The sequence below is a fragment of the Oncorhynchus kisutch genome, linkage group LG28, assembly GCF_002021735.2.
Source record: "Oncorhynchus kisutch isolate 150728-3 linkage group LG28, Okis_V2, whole genome shotgun sequence".
NCBI lineage: Eukaryota > Metazoa > Chordata > Actinopteri > Salmoniformes > Salmonidae > Oncorhynchus > Oncorhynchus kisutch.
Window position 1 is genome coordinate 5,270,538 of NC_034201.2, and position 20,533 is coordinate 5,291,070.

At 44.8% G+C, this 20,533-nt stretch overlaps 1 protein-coding gene across 1 annotated transcript; it reads left to right on the forward strand.

Annotated features, from left to right (window-relative positions):
• Positions 1-792: 792 nt before the first annotated feature.
• Positions 793-20,496, forward strand: LOC109872614 (alpha-actinin-3). The gene is made up of 21 exons (XM_020463910.2): positions 793-1,427; positions 11,860-11,974; positions 12,098-12,217; positions 12,332-12,418; positions 12,589-12,676; positions 12,994-13,072; positions 14,017-14,098; positions 15,693-15,778; positions 15,942-16,034; positions 16,144-16,374; positions 16,507-16,654; positions 16,825-16,975; positions 17,128-17,236; positions 17,431-17,571; positions 17,702-17,884; positions 18,079-18,213; positions 18,471-18,650; positions 18,785-18,931; positions 19,026-19,091; positions 19,648-19,806; positions 19,924-20,496. The coding sequence occupies exons 1-21, from the start codon at positions 1,299-1,301 to the stop codon at positions 20,080-20,082; spliced, it is 2,688 nt and encodes an 895-aa protein (XP_020319499.1). The 5' UTR covers positions 793-1,298; the 3' UTR covers positions 20,083-20,496.
• Positions 20,497-20,533: the final 37 nt, after the last annotated feature.

The window sequence follows — 20,533 nt, forward strand, 5'->3', positions numbered from 1 at the left end:
ATCCTATATTTTACTTATTTGGCTGAGTTTACACAGGCAGCCCAATTCTGATCTTATCACTTATTGGTCTTTTGGCCGATCAGGTCAGCTCTTGGAAAAGATGTTGAGGTGAAAGATCTGATATGATTGGTCTAAATACCAATTACTGGGGTGAAAAATTCTGAATTGGCCTGCTTGTGTAAATGCTGCCAAAGTGATCTGTAGAAAAGTCATTCTATACTGAACAAAAATATGAACACAACATGCAACAATTTAAAAAATGTTACAGTTCAATATGAGAATCGGTCAATTTAAATAAATCCATTATGCCCTGATCTATGGATTGGGAATACAGATGCCTTAAAATAAAATGGGTCTCAGGATCTCGTCATGGTATATATTTTTGCATTAAAATTGCTATCGATAAAATGCAATTGTGTTTGTTGTCCGTAGCCTATGCCTGCCCATACCATAACCCCACCACCACCATGGGGCACTCTTCACAACGTTGACATTAGCAAAGCGCTCGTGCGCACACACACACAAGGCCATACACATGATCTGCTGTTGTGAGGCTGGTTGGAGTACTGCCAAATTCTCTAAAACGGAGACTGCTTCTGGTAGAAAAATTCACATTCAATTCTCTGGCAACAGCTCTGGTGGACATTCCTGCAGTCTGCATGCCAATTGCATGCTCCCTCGACTTGAGACATCCATGGCATTGTGTTTGACAACTAAAGTGGCCAGCACAAAGTGCACCTGTTTAATAATGATCATGCCTTTTTAATCAACTTCTTGATATGCCACACCTGTCAGGTGGATGAATTATCTTGAGAAATGCTCACTAACAGGGATGTTACCAAAATTGTGCACAACATTTGAGAACGTTTTTTGTGCATGTGGAACATTTCTGGGATCTTTTATTTCAGCTCATGAAACTTGGACCAACACTTTAACACGTTGCGTTGGTGTTTTTGTTCAGCGTAGATGGATGCATCTTCAAGAGGCGTAAAGACACGGATATGCACCTCTGGACATCCTGTAGTTATGCCTATATCCTTTTAGGTGTGTCATTAATAGCCTCACGTCGAGTCAGTCGTAATTAACCGGTTGTTACGTGTGTCGCCTCTGACCAGGGGTTGGAGTGCGGTCTTTACTTCGTGCGGTGGGAGTAGCATCTATAGGCAGGAATCTCAAGTCGGGCGCAGCTTTCTCTGCCACAGAAAGTGTCCCTACAAGTTTGCGGGCTTAGGAGTTGAAAGGTGCAAATTAAATTGATTAGGTCGAGGGGATAAGCATCTCCCAAAGGAGACAGCGAAATGACAGCAATCGAAACTCAGGTGCAATATGGCTCCTACATGACTTCGGAGCAAGTCTACATGACCCAAGAGGATGATTGGGACAGGGACCTTCTGTTGGACCCTGCCTGGGAGAAACAACAGCGCAAGGTAATATTTTTTTATCGGGTCATATTATTAAGTAGGCTGGCCTACAGGTTGCTTGGCATTATGGAAAATTGCATTTCGATCTTGATATCACGTTAAGACTTTATTCTCAATATTCATAATCGGGGCCTTATGTAGACTGCAGGGAGTAACATGGTTAGTGTGATCTCTGTGGATATGCAATGAGTTGTCAGGGAACTCATTGATTAAATGATTGCATGCACAATAACATTTTGGGGATGGTTAACATTCTCACTGATCTAAATCAGTACTGGTCATTCATTCACCTGTTTGATTTGGGAAGATTGATTGCACATAATTATACCAGCTTATACTTAAGCTTCTTTTTAATGGTCAGTGCTATCTGGGATCCTTGGGACATTCCTACCCATTAACCATAACCCCTACCAAACCGTAGTCCTTACCTTAACCATTTTAAATGTCAACTTCAATGAGGTAGGGTAGGGACATCCCAAGCATCCCACATAGTTGTCATTGACCGGGGTAGGCTACATTGGTTTCCCATCAGTCTTACAGTTTCTATATTTCAGAGAACTCAACAAAGTGAGAGATCGCAACAGATGGCAACACCAAGACAGTGAGACGTAGAAGTGGCAAGAGCGCTTGCTGCGTTTCAGACCTCCAAATAGACTATTGAACTATAAATACTTAACCTGTACCCCACCCTTTCTATCATGTCCCTTCAGCCCATCAATCCCAACTGCTACTTCTAGCGCTTTGCTTCTTCATCACTCTGGGGGTTTGAGAGTACACCGTGGGGGACTTATCCATTAAGGGCCCAACGTTTCTTTAAGTAAAAACCTCTAGAGCCTCACCATGCACCTGTGCTGCTATGCCATTGTATATTTGTCAGTATCACCGCAAATAAGGCTTTAATACTCTGGAACAGCCATCATGCTAAATTCATGCTGTTTGGGGTGCAGACATCTGACCCGGAAGGTCCTCTTCGAGTGCTTAGGGACTGTTTGCACCAAACAGTGAAGAACAAATGTGATGACTGCACAGGCCAACTTATATCACACAAGCCTACGGAAATTGTTGTCGTTAGTGGGCCTTGTGATTTCTGTGTTTGTTGCCTGTTACCAGTGGCGTAGTCGGGATGTATAGATATCAATGCATTAATCACGGCACCCAGAACCCAATCAGTCTCTCGCCATAGCCTTAACATAATTAGCTATGACCACATCAGCTCTGACTATGTTGCACTGCACTAAGTAGATGCCCAGGGCCCCTATTTTGTGGATTTTGAGATTTCAGTGCATCGACTATGGTCACCTTTCGCAATGGTGTTTGCGTCCAGTATTTAGCTGCAAAAAGTACATATTCCTGTATTATACTATGTATGTACATCTACACCTTTTTATCTATCTTAGGTTTATGGTTGATGACGTAACACGTGTTTGGGTGTTCCCCTGGCTCAGGGTGTGGGGATTAGATTTAATCCGTGTTTATGGAGGGCTGTCTGATCCTACCTCTGGTCTCTGGGCCCTGACTGCCACAGGACTTTCTGTCTGTCTACCTACCACCTGTTAGATATCTATTTGGAAAGCCTCCCGAGTGGTGCAATGGTCTAAGGCACTGCATCGCAGCGCTAGCTGTGCCGCTAGAGATCCTGGTTCGAGTCCAGGCTCTGTTGTAGCCGGCCGTGCCCGGGAGATCCATGGGGCGGTGCACAATTTGGCCCAGCGTCGGCCGTGTTAGGGGAGGTTTTGGCCGGCAGAGATGTTCTTGTCCCATCACGCACTAGTGACTCCTGTGGCGGGCCGGGCGTAATGCTGCTGACACGGTCGCCAGGTGTACGGTGTTTCCTCCGACATATTGGTAAGGTTGGCTTCCAGGTTAAGTGGGCACTGGGTTAAGTGTGGCTTGGCTTGGTTGTGTTTTGGAGGACGCACGGCCTCTCCCGAGTTGTAGCGAAGGGACAAGACTGTATTGGATACCGCTAAAAAGGTTTGCTGCATAGATTGCTGGATGCAGCTTCCCATGCAAGGTTTCACACCCCTCCATGCATTAAGGTGCACAGGTGACATGCTCCGCTTCACATAGGGATTTCGATTATGTGTTATACCCACTTAAAGGAGTAGTTCACTATTTTACAGCTTGATGTTAGATGGTTCCTCACTTTGAAAGTAGTCTATATGGGCCAAGATAAAACTGTTGTCCACGGTTCAGTTCTTTAAATGGCCAAACAAACTTCAGTTAACCTTAGCCAGCACAAGCTAGCAATCAATGGAAGTGACTGTGAGGAACCATCTAACATCGAGTTGTAAAATAGGGAACTACTCCTTTAAGCATCTCTGAAGGAGTTGGGTTATATTGCTTTGCTCACACAATATTGCATTTTAGAGCTAGCAAGGGAGTCATTTCACTGTACTTGTGCACGTGACATTAAAACGTAATACTTGAAAGGTTTTGCTGTATGGATGTTTGTCAGTGATCATTTATGGAACCACAACTGCTTAAATGTTCTGATCACGTTTCAATCACTTATCTTTTTCCAGCACATGAACCAGTGTGATGTGTGTGTTCTAGTCCACTAATTGCTGTGTGAAATTACCAGCCTCTAAAACCATACCATCTCAATGTCTTATTGCGTAGTTATCAATTGGCTTTCCATGCCTCCACTGCATAGGTCATTGAATATTGTAACACCCTGATACAGTATGATGGAATGCAGTAAATGCTTTTGGGTGGTCCTGGCCCACCCTGTTTGCGACGAACTACAGCCAAATACGCCAATTACAACTTCCTATAGTCAACGCAATCTATTATTAACTCGTAGAAATGGTGATAACATCACGTGCATCTTGTCTCGCCTAGTTCACCTGTCATATCTATTTATTTATTTTCTCCCAAGGGTAACTCAAACTATGTGACTGTGAAATCATTCAATAGATTCATTTGAGCCGTTTTTCTACATTCTGAAAGATTAGCAGGGAATTATGGGGGCTGACTCTGTTGGGAGGGAGGGAGGGAGGGCACGATGGGGGAGCCTCTTACAGGCTGTGGAGGGAGGTGGCTGAGAAAGCCATCAGTATGATCAAATGGCAGTTGCTATTCCGGAAGAGGTGTCCTTGTAGGGCCAGCTTCTATAAACTGCCTGGTGTGGCCCAGTAGGCCAATGGGGGTGGGGAGTTATCGGTGTCAGGAGTCGAGGTCACGCAGGTATTTCTGATGACCCCATATATATTTATATATTTATATATGGCATATATATATATGAATTGCTTTACAATTGCAAGGCAAGGGTGCATGGCAAAGGCCTTACTTTACACTAGGCAAGTGTCCAGAATGGTGGCATAACTCGCGATGGCAGAGAAGAGCCCCAATAAAAACATTCCCAAGCATGCTTGGTGCTAGCATTTCCAACGAACTCCTCAACCCCCCCCCCCCCCCCCCCCCCCCCCCCCCAAATGCCAGTCAAGGGTCTACACATGTTCTTACGAGTGTCTCCTGTATTCCAAAACACTGTAAATGTGCCCATTATGGCTAATGTCACGTAAATACATTATATTGTATAGGTGTTGGCCTAACTGTCTCCAATGTCCCATATAATCCACTGTCGTTACGAATATCATTATAGATTTAAATAGTCTGTAAAAATCTATCAGATTCAGGTAAAAGGGATCTTTATGATAAATCAATTATCTTTGACCAAAAGAAAGATCTCTGTTGATCCAGTGTTACAAACTGGACCAACTGAGATTAAATAAAACTTCCCGTGTAAAAGGTCTTTGTACACACGTGGTGACACCAGAGGGTAACCGTGTCACTGTGAAGGGACCTTGATGATGCCATTATTACAGCTATGTTTGCTGCTCTAGCAGTGGGCAGTGTTGGGATTTGGGAAATATGGGGCATGCTTGATGTCCTAGGTGTTTAAGGTAGAGGAGGGGGGGGGGGGGGGGGGGGGATTGGAAATTGGATACTCACTCTTAAAGTGGGACATGTGTCATAGATTCTCACTGTCTCATTCACTGATTATTGTCTTCCATTAATTGTAAACGGCAGAATTTTGATGTATTGTATTTTGTGTGGTTTCTGTCTAATGAGATGCAAAATGTACTGCTTGTAGTAGTACCAATGCTACGTTGTTGCATAATGCTTTTGGTTCATCAGTTTTTTTTTTTTTGTGAGCGCCATTTATAAATCCTTGTCTTTCAATGGATACCATGTTGCATCATCCATAATTGCATGGAAGCCTCCATATGTCTGTACAGTCTCAAGACTCACTGTACTTTCGACACCAGAAGGCCTACAAATGATGCTGACGCTAGCCCTTTAGCAGTTATAAATAGTCCATGGAGTTTCTGCAGCCTTCTCAAATGCTGGCAGACATGCACGCAGTGCCCGTTGACTCAATGAGCTGCCGGGGCGCCACACTAGTTGACATGCTGTAAGTTATTATGCAATAGTAATTAGCCTGGTCCCAGATCTGTTTGTGCTCTTGTCAGCGCCATTGCTGTCATTGTCAAGCCAAACATAACAATGAGTGACGGGGAGTTGGCATGATAGCACGAACAGACTGGCACTTGTAGGTGGTCACCTTTTTTAAAATTTTAGGCATTTTGTAACCTCGGTTAACTCCAAACTCTAATCTCAAACTATTTGGTCAGTTTCTCGATTTTGCGTAGTCTGTCCATGAGAAATGAGACCTCTTGTATATGGTCTGACATGTAATGTGGTAGTGCATATAACTATGTAGGGATGGGATTATCATTTATAGCAGTGATGGCTATATGTATATGTTATAGCAGTGATGCCCTCCCGCATGTTTTTAGAAATGATCATTCCGTGGAGACGCAGACAGGATAGAGGATGTCCGTTGCATTTTGATAGTCACTTGGTGCTTAGTACTCAGTCTATATAATGGGTTTATTACACGTTAACCAAACCTATACAAGAAGTGGTGTGGAACAGGAACTATAACCATTCAACAACTCGCCTCAGACTTAACACGGGTATGCCATCCTTGTAGTGAAGGAACAATTTGGCACCGTGTTGCCTGCTTTGGGGATGCTCTCATTCTTTCCTCAGAGATGACACTGTGGTACCAACATAACACGTCTACTCGTAGCCCCTTACTGCTGCAAACAAACCAATATTCCATGCATGATTTTGGCTGTACACCTAAATGTAATGCATTTATCTCCGCGGTGGTGAAGAGACCCTTGCTTTGACGTGATTGTTTTGTGCTTTAGGTTGTGATTATGGATCCTTACACGTTAATTTCATCATCTAACACATTGTTTACAACTCATACAGCTTGTTTACAACTCTTGCAAAAGCCTTTGAGGAGTGAAGAGAGTGACTAGTCATCTCTTTTTGTGTTGTAGAAAAACGAATCAATTTTCAAATAAGGCTGTAAACGTAACAAAATGTGGAAAAAAATTCAAGTGGTCTGAATATTTTCGAAGTCCACTGCATATTACCATAGTAATTTACACTGATTACAAGCGTTGTGAAACGCATATTAAACACAAACTCACTGGAATGTTATCGCTTATAGTATGTGTTGTTATTGAAAAAAGACCATCGACAAGGATTCTAATTGTTAAACTGATCTGGGCAGTAATAGAGCATTGTGGATTAGAGTAGTGCTAGCAAAGCAATTCAAGAAGAAAGGGACTGGCAACCAAGCGTTCATTATGTGCTGGCAACTCAGAGGGAACTGGTAGTCATGGAAATGGTGGCAGTACATACAATACATTTTGGGGGGGAAATATTGATGCTGATGTGTAACGGTCTTCTTCTATTTCTTGCATGATGGGAGTGTTGGAATGTAGTGATTTGGTGACACCGCTGTTATTTAGCTAAATGCCAGACTCAAATGTATATTTGATAGGTTTAGGGTTAGGGAAAATAGGATTTTGAATGGAAATCAATTAGTGGTGTGTTTGTGTGTGTACACTAAGCCTATACAACCTCGTGTATGAGTCAGTGTGTCCAGCTATTGTAGATATTCATGAGTGTTTGTGTGCTCATGTTTTCTTTGTGTGTGTGTAGATGCCTGTCTGTTTCCTCCGTCTGAGCCGTCAGGCTTACGTGTGCCATGCCATTGTATTAAGCGTGTATTCTTACCCACAAGGCAATTCAACAGAATGACGCTGAGACTCCCATTTCTCACTTTAACACTCTGCCAAACAAAAAACATTGATTGCAAAGTTTTAAAAACCATGCAGCTATATGCACAAGGACAACGTTGAAACATTTCCACAAAAAACACTTACTTGCAGAACATTGCAGATGTAAGGTTTGGTAACAGAATGACAGTCACATCTCCCTCCGTTTGTGACCACGTTTTCACAAAACGTATCTACTCTGAGTTAAGAGGCAAAGATGTCAGCAGGAAGAATGGTGGTGTCGGCTATCAAATGACACCTTGAGTTAGAAAAAAATCTATTTGGGTTATTGAACTACAGTAAGTGAAGTGGATTAACACCCGGTAACAGAATGACATTATGGATCCCTGATCTGTACTATACAGAAAAGCATCATTATGAATCTCATTCTCTTCATGGTGATGTATCCTGAGTAGGTACATAAAGGTAGAAAATGTTTTATATCCTTCTCTGCATGTTTGTGGATTATTCTACACACTGGCTATTATTCTAATGAGCTCCATCCTCAAACAAGACCACATTCTGTCGGTCCAGAGCAGAACCAAGTCTTTACAACTACTTTTTAACATCCACGGGAGTCCGCTGTCAGTCGGTGTGCAATGGGTCAGAGGGTTTGTTACAGTAACTGGAAAGAGGGTAGGTGTCAGTAAGAGCCGGGAGAGGTGACATTGACTGGAGAGACCGGGAGGGAGAGTGTTGTCCAGACTGATTTCACACTCTTGCTTTGACCACCACGCGACATAAGGCAAATTAAATTGATTATGAGCTGAGCATAACAGTAGGCCAGTGGAAGGGAGGACAGTAGCAGGTGACCCAACTGTGGTTTGTGACGACTACGAATTCTCATTGTAGCCAATTCAGTTGCAGTCATTCTGTTACAGATTTGAGTCATTCTGTTACAGATTTGAGTCATTCTGTTACAGATTTGAGTCATTCTGTTACCAATCTGCTAACAGAATGAGGCATTTTAGTCCCTTAATACATCATAAACCCAAGTGTTATCAGTAAAAACATGGACTAATTGGTAGGTCTTCCTTTTACTTGTTACTTCTGTGAACTTTCATTATTCTCCCCCATGAGGGAGAGAAATGAGAAAATATCCTGAACGACAACACTAGGCAATATTTAAAATATATATATATTATTCCACATTTTGGGAAAATGTATATATGCCTTAATTTCAACAACGACAACAAAAATAGACTCCTCGCTTTAATTTGACACCAAATTTGATGCACTCCTATGAACTTCACATGTTAGTGCTCATGGGGCTTTTTACATGGAAATGCCCCCACTAACAACAAGGGTTAGTAGAGAGCAGGTGGGCTCCTGCCAGATGACTCAGGCCTGCATGCCTGTGGAGGGTGCTTAATCCCAGTGCCAGCCCAGCTCCTTGGAGTACCAGACCAAGGGCCACAGTCTCTCACTGGCCTTAGCCCCATACCTAGCCTCGTTTCCCAGGCTTCCTCACATTCAAGTGATGAACAAGACTTGGAAGGATGACATGGCAGGACTAAAGCCCCAGACTCGCTATGTTACCAACATGTTCCACAATGATAGCTACTTTATTTTTCCCATAGTTCCCTCTGGTTTGAGGTAATAGGTTGGAGAAGCTGTTGCCCTCAGTGACGGCAACAGGCATCATTTCTGGTGGAGTTTCTTTGCTTCAATGCTCAGTTTTAGCATTTTTCTGAAGGATGGTTTAGCCTGGAAGTTGTGTTAACACCTTAGTGTTAATACAAGCGCTTGTAATATAGTCGTGGCTTGGTACAGTCACTCTCAGCTAGAGAAAGAGTTGCTCAATTACTGAATGGCATGGTGTGCCGGTATGGGAATTTGTGTTATGTGAGTTTAATGTAATGTTTAATGGTTCAGCTTTAGAAACAGGTCATTGAGACACTCATTTTGTGGTGAGGCCTTGTTTGTTATTCTGGCTTTATGTGCAATTGATATTTGGACATGAGCCCCCCCAGCGAGCTCAGAACACAACTCAGTAAAGTTGTAGTTCAACACTGGTTATGAATTAGTCTAGAGTTTGCTTAACAGGGTAGGTGTCGGGTAGGGATAGGCCATGTTATTGTGTCAGTATGAATGCCTCTTTTGGTCCAAGTCATTTTTTTGCTAATGTCTTCTTTTTTTTCTTTCTTTTTTTTACCTGTCATACACATGAGATCCATTCCATGTTAATATTCTTTCCACAGTTCATTTTTTGTTATTCCTTTTTACAAGTGAATTAAACATTATAATGATCGTGAGGAGTTGATCCATCATCAATACGAAGATATTTTCAAGAGTTTTGCAAGAGTGGTCACTGCCTTTCACTGATTTTAAAAAGGATAAAAGGTTAATGATTGTATTATCCCATCCCAAATCCCCAGTGGGCGAGATAGGTGTTACTGAAAAGCTAACATTGAGAGTTGTTCAAAAAGCCCCCCCCCTCTCTCTTTTTTCCCAGCATTCCCTTTCCCCACACTGTTGGTTGAGAGTGTCTGCTGCAGGAATGCTGTGCTGTCAGCTGTCCCCTGGCTATCCGATATAGCCTCCTACACCCACTCATCCGCCTCCCTTCTCCTCCTTCTCTCCCCCCTCCTCCAACCCGGTCTAAAATTGGGCATCAATGGCAGTAGAGGGTGATTTGGGGGGTAGACACCTGCTGCGGAAGAGTCTCCTCTTCCAGCTTTAAATCAAATTACATTGGGCCTGAGCATTCTTCAGTCTCTCCATTTCGTCCCTCTTTCCCACCACGATCTCTCACTCCACTCCAGTTTATGGAAAACGGCACATGCTGTGTTATCTATTTCTTAAGCCCATAGATAAATACAAAACAGATTGGTCTTCACAACTTCCAACAGCTTCACTCTAGGATCAGTCCTTCCCACAGACTCTGTTTTCTCTGCTTTGCATTGCCTCAGCAGCTTCTGCATCACATTGTCACGCGTTCAAAATAGTATCCATTACTATGTACTCTTCAAAATGTATAAAAGCTGTATCACAGTCTTAGAAAAATAGGTAAATCCCGTACTCATAAATGAATGGGCGTACTGTATCATTTACCCCATGCTTTTTTGTTGTCTCTAAATGATTTATATTTTTCAACAATATAATACAAAGACAATACGAATGGTACCTCCCCATCAGTGGGTGCTCTGGTCAGTGGGTGGGCTCGCCCCGAGACACCGGCAGGATGAACCCCGTGGCCCGAAGGGATTTTCCATGGGCGAGAAGGACCAAGCCCCGCCCAACGCCCGGGCGGGCACGGAAGTGAGTGCACCCACAACCGGCAGTAACAGAGGTTACACCGCGAAAACAAAATATTAATAACGTCGCAAAGCATACAATAATCACATCCACCCTCACCCCTGATTGGAGGATCTCAAATATTTATACTGTGTATGTATTAATTCAATCCTTCAGACAGACTCAGATCAACCCATATTTCCCAGTAAATGGTCTTTCTACCATTTCCTCTTTCAATACATCCCTCCGTTCTACCATGGTGTCTCACTAGGGGACTTGAACCTCCCCATCTGCAACATTTCTGCTGAAATTGCCCCCAAAATAACTGACCCTTTACCCAACAGCACAATGATATTTCCTATTGACTGACTGTGGTCCTTCAAATCCCCCAACAATACAGTTTGCAGGTCCAACCACAACCATTCCTGGACCTGATTCCAAAAACAAGCCAATGATGGACAGTACCAAGAGGGATGATCTATCGATTTTGTTTCTGCGTGGCAGAGTCTGCACCGCTCTGACTGTTCAATGCCCCCATACACTGAGCATTCTTGTTATAGCGAGGATTTTACATAATAGCTTCAAATGAAAAGAACGAATTTGATGCTGTTTTTGTATATCAGTTCATAAACCTGATGCCATGCTATTGGGACATCGGAAATATGTTCCTCAACTATCTTGACTTTTATGCCGCATAGTTTTACTCTTATGTCTTTCTAATAACATTTGTACCGAAGGGGTGGTTGTTGTAATTTTAGCTTGAAAGTCTGTTATATTGTTCTACACAGTCGACAGCTGTTATACACCGTCTACATTGGTTATGACAGATGGCATCTCATTTATGAGATCATTGTGTACTGCAGCTTTCAAGTTGATTATTTTTCTAGAATTTGAAGTAACCAAAGTAGGATCAGTAGTAACTTCGATATATTGACCCAAAACCCCTGAAAAGACACACACGGTGCACTCCTGTTAAAGGCGTTGTCATAAGTGAGGCATAATGGATTTTGGCCTAAAATATTATGAAGTATTCTAACACACTCTCTCTCTCTCAGACCTTCACCGCCTGGTGCAACTCTCACCTGCGTAAAGCGGGCACACAGATAGAGAACATTGAGGAGGACTTCAGGAATGGCCTCAAACTCATGTTGCTGTTGGAGGTCATCTCAGGTAGTTGGACCCCACAGGCAGAGGGCTCAATTACTGTCCAACATTGACGTTTCACTCTTTTTTTGCATGGTGAAATGTCTAAATACACTTCACAATTTTTTACTAACGTGTGTGTGTGTGCAGGTGAAAGGCTTCCCAAGCCAGACAAAGGCAAAATGCGTTTCCACAAAATCGCCAACGTGAACAAGGCCCTGGACTTCATCTGCAGCAAGGGAGTCAAGCTGGTATCCATCGGCGCAGAGGGTGAGACTCGCACCCCGAAACCCTTAACTTCTCATTGCTCATCTACTTCCTGCAAATGTATTTTCACATCTTATGTGTCTATCCTCCGATCTAACTGACCCTTGACCTCGGCAGAGATTGTGGATGGTAATGTGAAGATGACACTGGGGATGATCTGGACCATCATTCTGCGTTTCGCCATCCAGGACATCTCTGTAGAGGGTGAGCACTCTTCAAAGACACAAAAACAAACCCCTCTGAGCACCTTACAATTCGTCAGTCATATATGTGACATGCAATAGGCATTTCTCATGGTTAGGGTTATTTCTATGCTATAAACGGATCAAACATTAAAAATAAAATTCTACCTTTACATCATTGTGTGTGTTCAGAGACATCTGCTAAGGAGGGGCTATTGCTGTGGTGCCAGAGGAAGACTGCCCCCTACAGGAATGTCAATGTGCAGAACTTTCACATCAGGTGAGCAGCCACTACTCTGTTCTGGTCACATAGCTGGCTCACAACATGTCACATGCATTCTGTAGTCACTGATATGTGTTTTAGTCATGGTTTACATCCTGATTCAGAACATTACAATGTTACAATTTGCGCAGTTGTTAGGAGATTCTTCATCTCACTGTTACACTTTCACATTTTCTTCTCTCTCCTTCACACATCCTGTGTTTACCTCTTTCACAGATCCTATGCATTCATCTCTTTTTGTTCCTCCTTTTCGTCTTTGATTGATTTGTATATCATTCTCTCATTCTATCTCTCTCCCTGGGTCTGTGTCTCAGTTGGAAGGATGGCCTGGCACTGTGTGCCCTCATCCACAGACACAGACCTGACCTCATTGACTACTCCAAACTGCGCAAGGTGCTGTCACTCTTCCCACCCACATCCCTGCATGATTGGTCCGCACCTCCCTGGTCCACACTCAGCCAGTCTCTCCACTTGCCCACACAAACATCACTCAAACAGCCCGCACCATTGTCCACACCCGTAGTCTACTCTGAACCTTTTGTAATGTTTTTTTTGTGGTAATTTTGATTCTTCTAAAAGCTATTTTGTTCTCTAACTGAACAGTGGTGAGGCTGGAGGAACTGGCATAGACAACTGAACTGTGCTTTGGCTAACATTACTGACGGACCGATTCTGTTAAGACACTGGCTTGAAGTAACAATCGAATAACTGCTCGAGATGGTTCAGTGTACTATTCTTTAAAACAGTGCATGTTTTATATGAATTGACACAACAACAAAAAAAGACCTTGAAATGATCCAGCATCATCATCTTGAGTAAAATGTCTAAAATGTAAAATGACTAAAATGTCAATAATGCCTGGAGTGGCTTCAGACGTGATTACAATGTGATGGACTATGATAACTAATTCAATCTTAGTTATATTATCATGGAGTGGCTTCAGACGTGATTACAATGTTATGGACTATGATAACTAATTCAATCTTAGTTATATTATCTTTAAATGTCAACAAACAACAAGGACCGAGGCACTAGTCATATAACTAAACAGCTTATAATTACAATTTATAATGTTCAACGCTACAAAGATTTGAGAACTCTGACATGTTTCGGCAGCGTTGCTTTCGCCAGGGAGTACAGTGATGCACCATCTTCTTTTGAACAGACCGTGTTCCAAACAGTATTTCTGACATGGTGAATGGAAAGCGAGCTGCCGACGTAGTTCAGAATGTCTGAGTGCATCCTGTCTGTTTGAACTAGTGCTGGTCTTTAGCCTCTTACTCACCGAGTCCTGTGTGTGTGTGTGTGTGTGTGTGTGTGTGTGTGTGTGTGTGTAGGATGACCCCATGGGCAATCTCAACACTGCCTTCGAGGTAGCAGAGAAGTACCTGGACATCCCCAAGATGTTGGATGCTGAAGGTGAACCACATTTCTTACAGAACTCCAAGAATCTAAGTTATACAGCGCATTCGGAACGTATTCCGACCCCTTGGCTTTTCCCACATGTGTGTTCCGTTGCAGCCTTCTGCATTTCCCTCAATCTGCCCATAATGGCAAAATGCAAAAACGCCTTTTTAGAAATTTTAGCAAGTCCCAAAACATTATTTTATTTTTTTAAACGAATTACCTTATTTACATAAGTATTCAGACCCTTTACTATGAGACTCAAATTTGAGCTCCGTTGCATCCTGTTTCCATTGATTGTCCTTAGCATGTTTGTACAACTTGGAGTCCACCTGTGGTAAATTCAATTAATTGGACATTATTTGGAAAGTCACACACCTGTCTATATAAAGTCCCACAGTTGACAGTGCATGTCAGAGCAAAAACCAAGCATTAAGGTTGAAGGAATTGTAGTTAGAGCTCTGAGACAGAATTGTCTCAAGGCACAGGTCTGGGGAAGGTAAATGAAAAATGTCAGCATTAAAGGCCCCAAGAACACATCATTCTTAAATTGAAGAAGTTTGGAAGCACCAAGAATCTTCCAAGAGCTGGGCCGCCCGGCCAAATTGAGCAATCGGGGGAGAAGGTGCCTTGGTCAGTGAGGTGACCAAGAAACCAATGGTCACTCTGACAGAGCTCCAGAGTTCCTCTATGGAGATGGGAGAACCTACCAGAAGGACAACCATCTCTGCAGAACTCCACCAATTAGGCCTTTATGGTAGAGTGGCCAGACGGAAGCCACTCCTCAGTAAAAAGCACATGACAGCCTGCTTGGAGTTTGCCAAAAGGCACCTAAAAGACTCTGACCATGGAAAAACAAGATTCTCTGTTCTGATGAAACCAATAATGAACTCTTTGGCCTGAATGCCAAGCGTCACGTCTGGAGGAAACCTGGCACAATCCCTACGTTGAAACATGGTGGTGGCAACATCATGCTGTGGGGATGTTTTTCAGTGGCAGGGACAGAAAGATGAACGGAGCCAAGCACAGAGAGATCCTTGACGAAAACCTGCTCAAGACCTCAGACTGGGGCGAAGGTTCACCTTCCAACAGGACAACGACCCTAAGTACTCAGCCAAGACAACGCAGTAGTGGCTTCGGGACAAGTCTCTGAATGTCCTTGAGGAGCCTGGACTTGAACCCGATCAAACATCTATGGAGAGACCTGAAAATAGCTGTGCAGCGATGTTTCCCATCCAACCTGACAGAGCTTGAGAGGAACTGCAGAGAAGAATGGGAGAAACACCCCAAATACAGGTGTGCCAAGCTTGTAGGTTCATACTCAAGAAAACTCGAGGCTGTAATCACTGCCTAAAGGGTGATATTTTTATTTTTTTGTGTGAATACATTTGCAAAAATATTTAGAATAAGGCTGTAACCTAACAAAATGTGAAATATGTCGAGGACTTTGAATACTTTCCTGAATGCACTGTAGCATTAAGACGGATCATAGTTGCTGACAAAAAGCACACATTTTCATAAGCGCTCATATTGTCTGAACCAGAATGAGGAACAAATGTTTTCTCTGGACAACGATGGCAATAATTTAGACTTTTTCTTTCCATTTGAGATATTGTGAACACCCCAAAGCCCGACGAGAAAGCCATCATGACCTATGTGTCCTGCTTCTATCATGCCTTCGCTGGAGCCGAGCAGGTGAGGTTCACCCAAGAAATTACTGGGAGTTTATATATGGAGTGTGCGACTCACTTTTATTTGTTATAGTTTGAGGTTTCCTCACTGACCACCATTCTACGTAGCCTTTCCCCTTAGAGGTCCAGCCTGGACATCCTCCCTGACCTCTCTTCTTGTGTCCTAGGCCGAGACGGCTGCCAATAGGATCTGCAAGGTGCTGGCTGTCAACCAGGAGAACGAGAAACTCATGGAGGAGTATGAGAAGCTGGCCAGTGAGGTGAGTGGGCAGCCTTTTTAGTTTGACCCGTTCTCGGTCCATTCCAAATAATGACTCTGTGTTAAGATGGCTTCAGTGGACGCATCTCGGTACTACCCTCTCCCCTTAGCTGCTGGAGTGGATCCGTCGCACCATCCCCTGGCTGGAGAACCGTGTGGCCGAGCAAACCATGCGCGCCATGCAGCAGAAGCTGGAGGACTTCCGTGACTACCGTCGCGTCCACAAGCCTCCCAAGGTGCAGGAGAAGTGTCAGCTGGAGATTAACTTCAACACCCTGCAGACCAAGCTGAGGCTGAGCAACAGGCCAGCCTTCATGCCCTCCGAGGGCAAGATGGTGTCGGTACGTCCCCCCTCCCCCACAGCCACCACTCCCGTTAACCCTCCCTTTCACTCTTATTACAGTCATCTGGTCCCTTGTCTGTCGTGTTCTCATTCACTGAGCCCCTGGTTTCTCGGACTTGTCTCCCCTCAGGACATTGCCAATGCCTGGAAGGGTCTGGAGCAGGTAGAGAAGGGCTATGAGGAGTGGCTGCTCACTGAGATCCGCCGCCTGGAGAGGCTGGACCACCTGGCTGAGAAGTTCAAGCAGAAGTGTTCCCTGCATGAGTCCTGGACCTCAGGTATGGGAGATGGCTCTTTCCATTTCCGAGGGGAGACTCTCAATGATCTCAAATCAAGTGGAGGGTTTGTGTTGTTTAGGTTGTAAAAATCCTGCTCTGAACTTTGTAATTGCTGTAAATGGATTTCTACTTGCATTTTAGTCAAGTGTGTGTCTCTCTGTGGCCCTCAGGTAAGGTGGAGCTGCTGTCCATGAAGGACTATGAGTCTGCCTCACTGATGGAGATCCGTGCCCTGATGAGGAAGCACGAGGCGTTTGAGAGCGACCTGGCCGCCCACCAGGACAGAGTGGAGCAGATTGCTGCCATCGCCCAGGAGCTCAAGTAAGAAAGAGCGAGGGAAAAGAGAGCCACTGAGAGACAGACTGATCGAATGATAAAGATGTGGGAGAGAGAAAAGGAAGAAAATGCCCCTTCCTCTTTTGGCCTGAAATTACTCCGATGCTAGCTCCAATCTCATATTCTTCATGTCCTAGTGAGCTGGACTATCATGACGCCGTCACCATCAACGCCCGCTGCCAGGGTATTTGTGACCAGTGGGACAACCTGGGCACCTTGACCCAGAAGAGGAGAGACTCACTGGAGGTACCCTGGAGACAGACGGGCATTACCCTATTTCTCACCTCCACATAACACCGTGCCTTCCTACCCTCTATATAACCTACCTTACTTCCAGTAAATAGGCTTCGGAAGTTGTCTTTTTCTCCCCCTCCATACAAGTCTGGGATGACCTCAATTACCAGGTGATAACACCGACTGGCTTGTGTGTGTTTTTTCAGCGTGTGGAGAAGCTGTGGGAGACCATCGACCAGCTGTACCTGGAGTTCGCCAAGAGAGCAGCCCCCTTCAACAACTGGATGGACGGAGCCATGGAGGACTTGCAGGACATGTTCATTGTGCACAGCATTGAGGAGATTCAGGTAGGAAGCAAAGAGAGGGAGGGGGCATGATAGGTGGGGGGGGGGGGCATTCTTGTTCCATCCATTTATCATTCCTTCCCTCCTTCACTTTCTCCTCTTCGTCATTCCCTTTGCTCCTCCTCTTCCTCAGAGTCTGATCACAGCCCATGACCAGTTCAAGGCCACTCTGCCAGAGGCTGATAAGGAGCGCGTTGCAACCATGGGCATCCAGAATGAGATCGTGAAGATCGCTCAGACCTACGGCATCAAGCTGTCAGGAGTCAACCCCTACACCAACCTTTCCCCCCAGGACATCACCGACAAATGGGATGCTGTGAGTACATGTCCATCTCTTTTTGATATTGTCTGCTCAGGGAGAGGGATTGACCCCTCTCGTTCTAGAGACGTTCTAAACAAACTCAATGCAACGATTCTTTGTTTATCATTCAAACTTTTAACACGGATCCATCAGGATGCCTCAAGCTCCAGGTCCAGTAATCAATTTTGTCCTTTATCTGCTGTGTGTAGGTGAAACACCTGGTGCCCCTCAGGGATCAGATGCTGCAGGAGGAGGTGGCCAGGCAGCAGGCCAACGAGAGGCTGAGGCGCCAGTTCGCTGCCCAGGCCAACATCATTGGACCCTGGATCCAGACCAAGATGGAGGTAACCAATACCCCACAGCTCAAACTCACATCTTCATTAGATTATTCCAGATCTATTTTATGAGTGTTCAAGCATATCCTCTCAAGACAAAGTCGACGAATCCTGTATTTTAACACCTTTTATGTGATGTGTATGTTTGGTTTGATTCTATGGAAACCAGGACTCCCTTTAAAACAGTTGCTATCCTGGCTGAATAAATCCAATTAAATGAATGAATCGTCATTGTACTCTAACACAGCCCCTCTTTCCTCCTGTAGGAGATCAGCCACGTGTCTGTGGACATCGCCGGCTCCCTGGAGGAACAGATGAGCAACCTGAAGCAGTACGAGCAGAACATCATAAACTACAAGTGCAACATCGACAAGCTGGAGGGAGACCACCAGCTCAGCCAGGAGTCCCTCATCTTCGACAACAAGCACACCAACTACACCATGGAGGTATTGCCACGGGGTTCCCATCTTTATGTCCTCCTCTCCCCACCTTCTCTCTCTCCTCTCTCCCTGTCTGTATTGTAGACCTCTGTGAAGTCTTCAGATTCTAATCCTATATTCTCCCCTCTCCTCCTCCTCAGCATGTGCGTGTGGGCTGGGAGCAGCTCCTGACCACCATTGCCCGCACCATCAACGAGGTGGAGAACCAGATCTTGACCCGAGATGCCAAGGGCATCAGCCAGGAGCAGCTCAACGAGTTCAGAGCCTCATTCAACCACTTTGACAGGGTAAGACCGAGCTTGCGCTAGGAATCATTACGCTTAACATTTACATCCCTTTCCTGCCCATGTAGCTTAGTGATCTTTGTTTTTCCTTTTGTAGAAGAGAAATGGTATGATGGACCCAGACGACTTCCGCGCCTGTCTCATCTCCATGGGATACGATCTGGTGAGTCGGACTGCTTCAGGACCAGTGTTGACAACTTAACGACTTTGTTTTTTCAGACCCCCTCCAGTGACTTTTATTGGTAAAAATTCTAGCCACAAATTCTTCTACTTTTCAGGCTGCGGACGGTTTTGAGACTGAGGGGTTTCTATATGGTTTTGACAGCATTTAGCGACTTTTTCACTCAATTCTGCTGCAAATGAGAGTGGGAGAAGCTGTCTGTGAAACAGAAGTTACAGCAACGGAGCACACATTGGCAGAAAAGCACAAATGGAGGGGGTGTGCAGCGGGAGAGGGGGGCGAAAACGCTATGCCGGGCAGAGAAGCACAAGGAGAGGGGCTGAAAACGCTATGCCGGGGACCACAGCTTTTACAAGGCAAATTGATGCCGTGACTTCATTGGAGCCAATAGCAGATCTCACTGAAATTGTTGGCAACACTGTTCAGGACCCAGTCATTTGAGGCAATGGACATACAGTGCATTGGTTTCTCTGTGTGAGTAATTATTTGTTGTACTTGTATAATAATTTCTTCCTTTCTCTCTCTCTCTATCCCCCAGGGTGAGGTGGAGTTTGCCCGCATCATGACGCTGGTGGATTCCAACAACACAGGTGTGGTGACCTTCCAGGCCTTCATCGACTTCATGACCCGCGAGACGGCCGAGACAGACACCGCCGATCAGGTCATGGCCTCATTCAAGATCCTGGCCTCTGACAAGGTGAGTTGGGCAGCACCATTATTGTACCTATATTCTTCTGCGAAGTCTGTCACATGGTTGTGATGTCGGTGGTGGGACCCTTGATAACCCTTGTTGACCTGCGTCCTCCCCTCCCAGACATACATCACAGTGGAAGAACTGCGCAGGGAGCTGCCCCCAGAGCAGGCCGACTACTGCATCAGCCGCATGACCAGTTACATCGGCAGCGGCGCGCCCCCAGGTGCCCTGGACTACATCTCCTTCTCCAGTGCCCTGTACGGAGAGAGCGACTTATAAACACAACCCAGACCCTCTACTGTTCTGTTCTCCTTACCCTGTCCCAACCATACCCACATACTGTACACACACGCCCCCCCCTCCAACCCACCCAACTCCAAGACCACCCACAGGCTTTGCTCCGATGCCCTGAACTTCATTAGTAACCGTCAGGTCAACCAAGAACCATTGAGAGAGCAAATATGAACTTTCACAATATCAGGATTCCTATATTCGTCACTGTCTGCAGTTTATGATTTCGCAATGTTTTGGCCCAGCAAGGCCACTAGACTGTGAGTAGTTAAACTGAGGCACTTGTGTCAGGACCTTTTTATTCTCATTGACTAAGGCACTAGGAGCAAAGCCGCCCTCATACTCATTCGGGCGACTTTTGTTTTGGAGAAGGGAAAAAATTAAAGTACTTTAAGGAAGGAACTTGGTGTCAGATGTCTCTGATTGCGAAGGGTGCTGA

Coding starts and splice junctions, on each gene's coding strand:
- LOC109872614 (XM_020463910.2), top strand. CDS start 1,299: ATGACAGCAATCGAAACTCAGGTGCAATATGGCTCCTACATGACTTCG. Junction 12,677..12,993: donor GTGCAGAACTTTCACATCAG/GTGAGCAGCCAC, acceptor TCTGTGTCTCAG/TTGGAAGGATGGCCTGGCAC. Junction 18,651..18,784: donor ACACCAACTACACCATGGAG/GTATTGCCACGG, acceptor CCTCCTCCTCAG/CATGTGCGTGTGGGCTGGGA.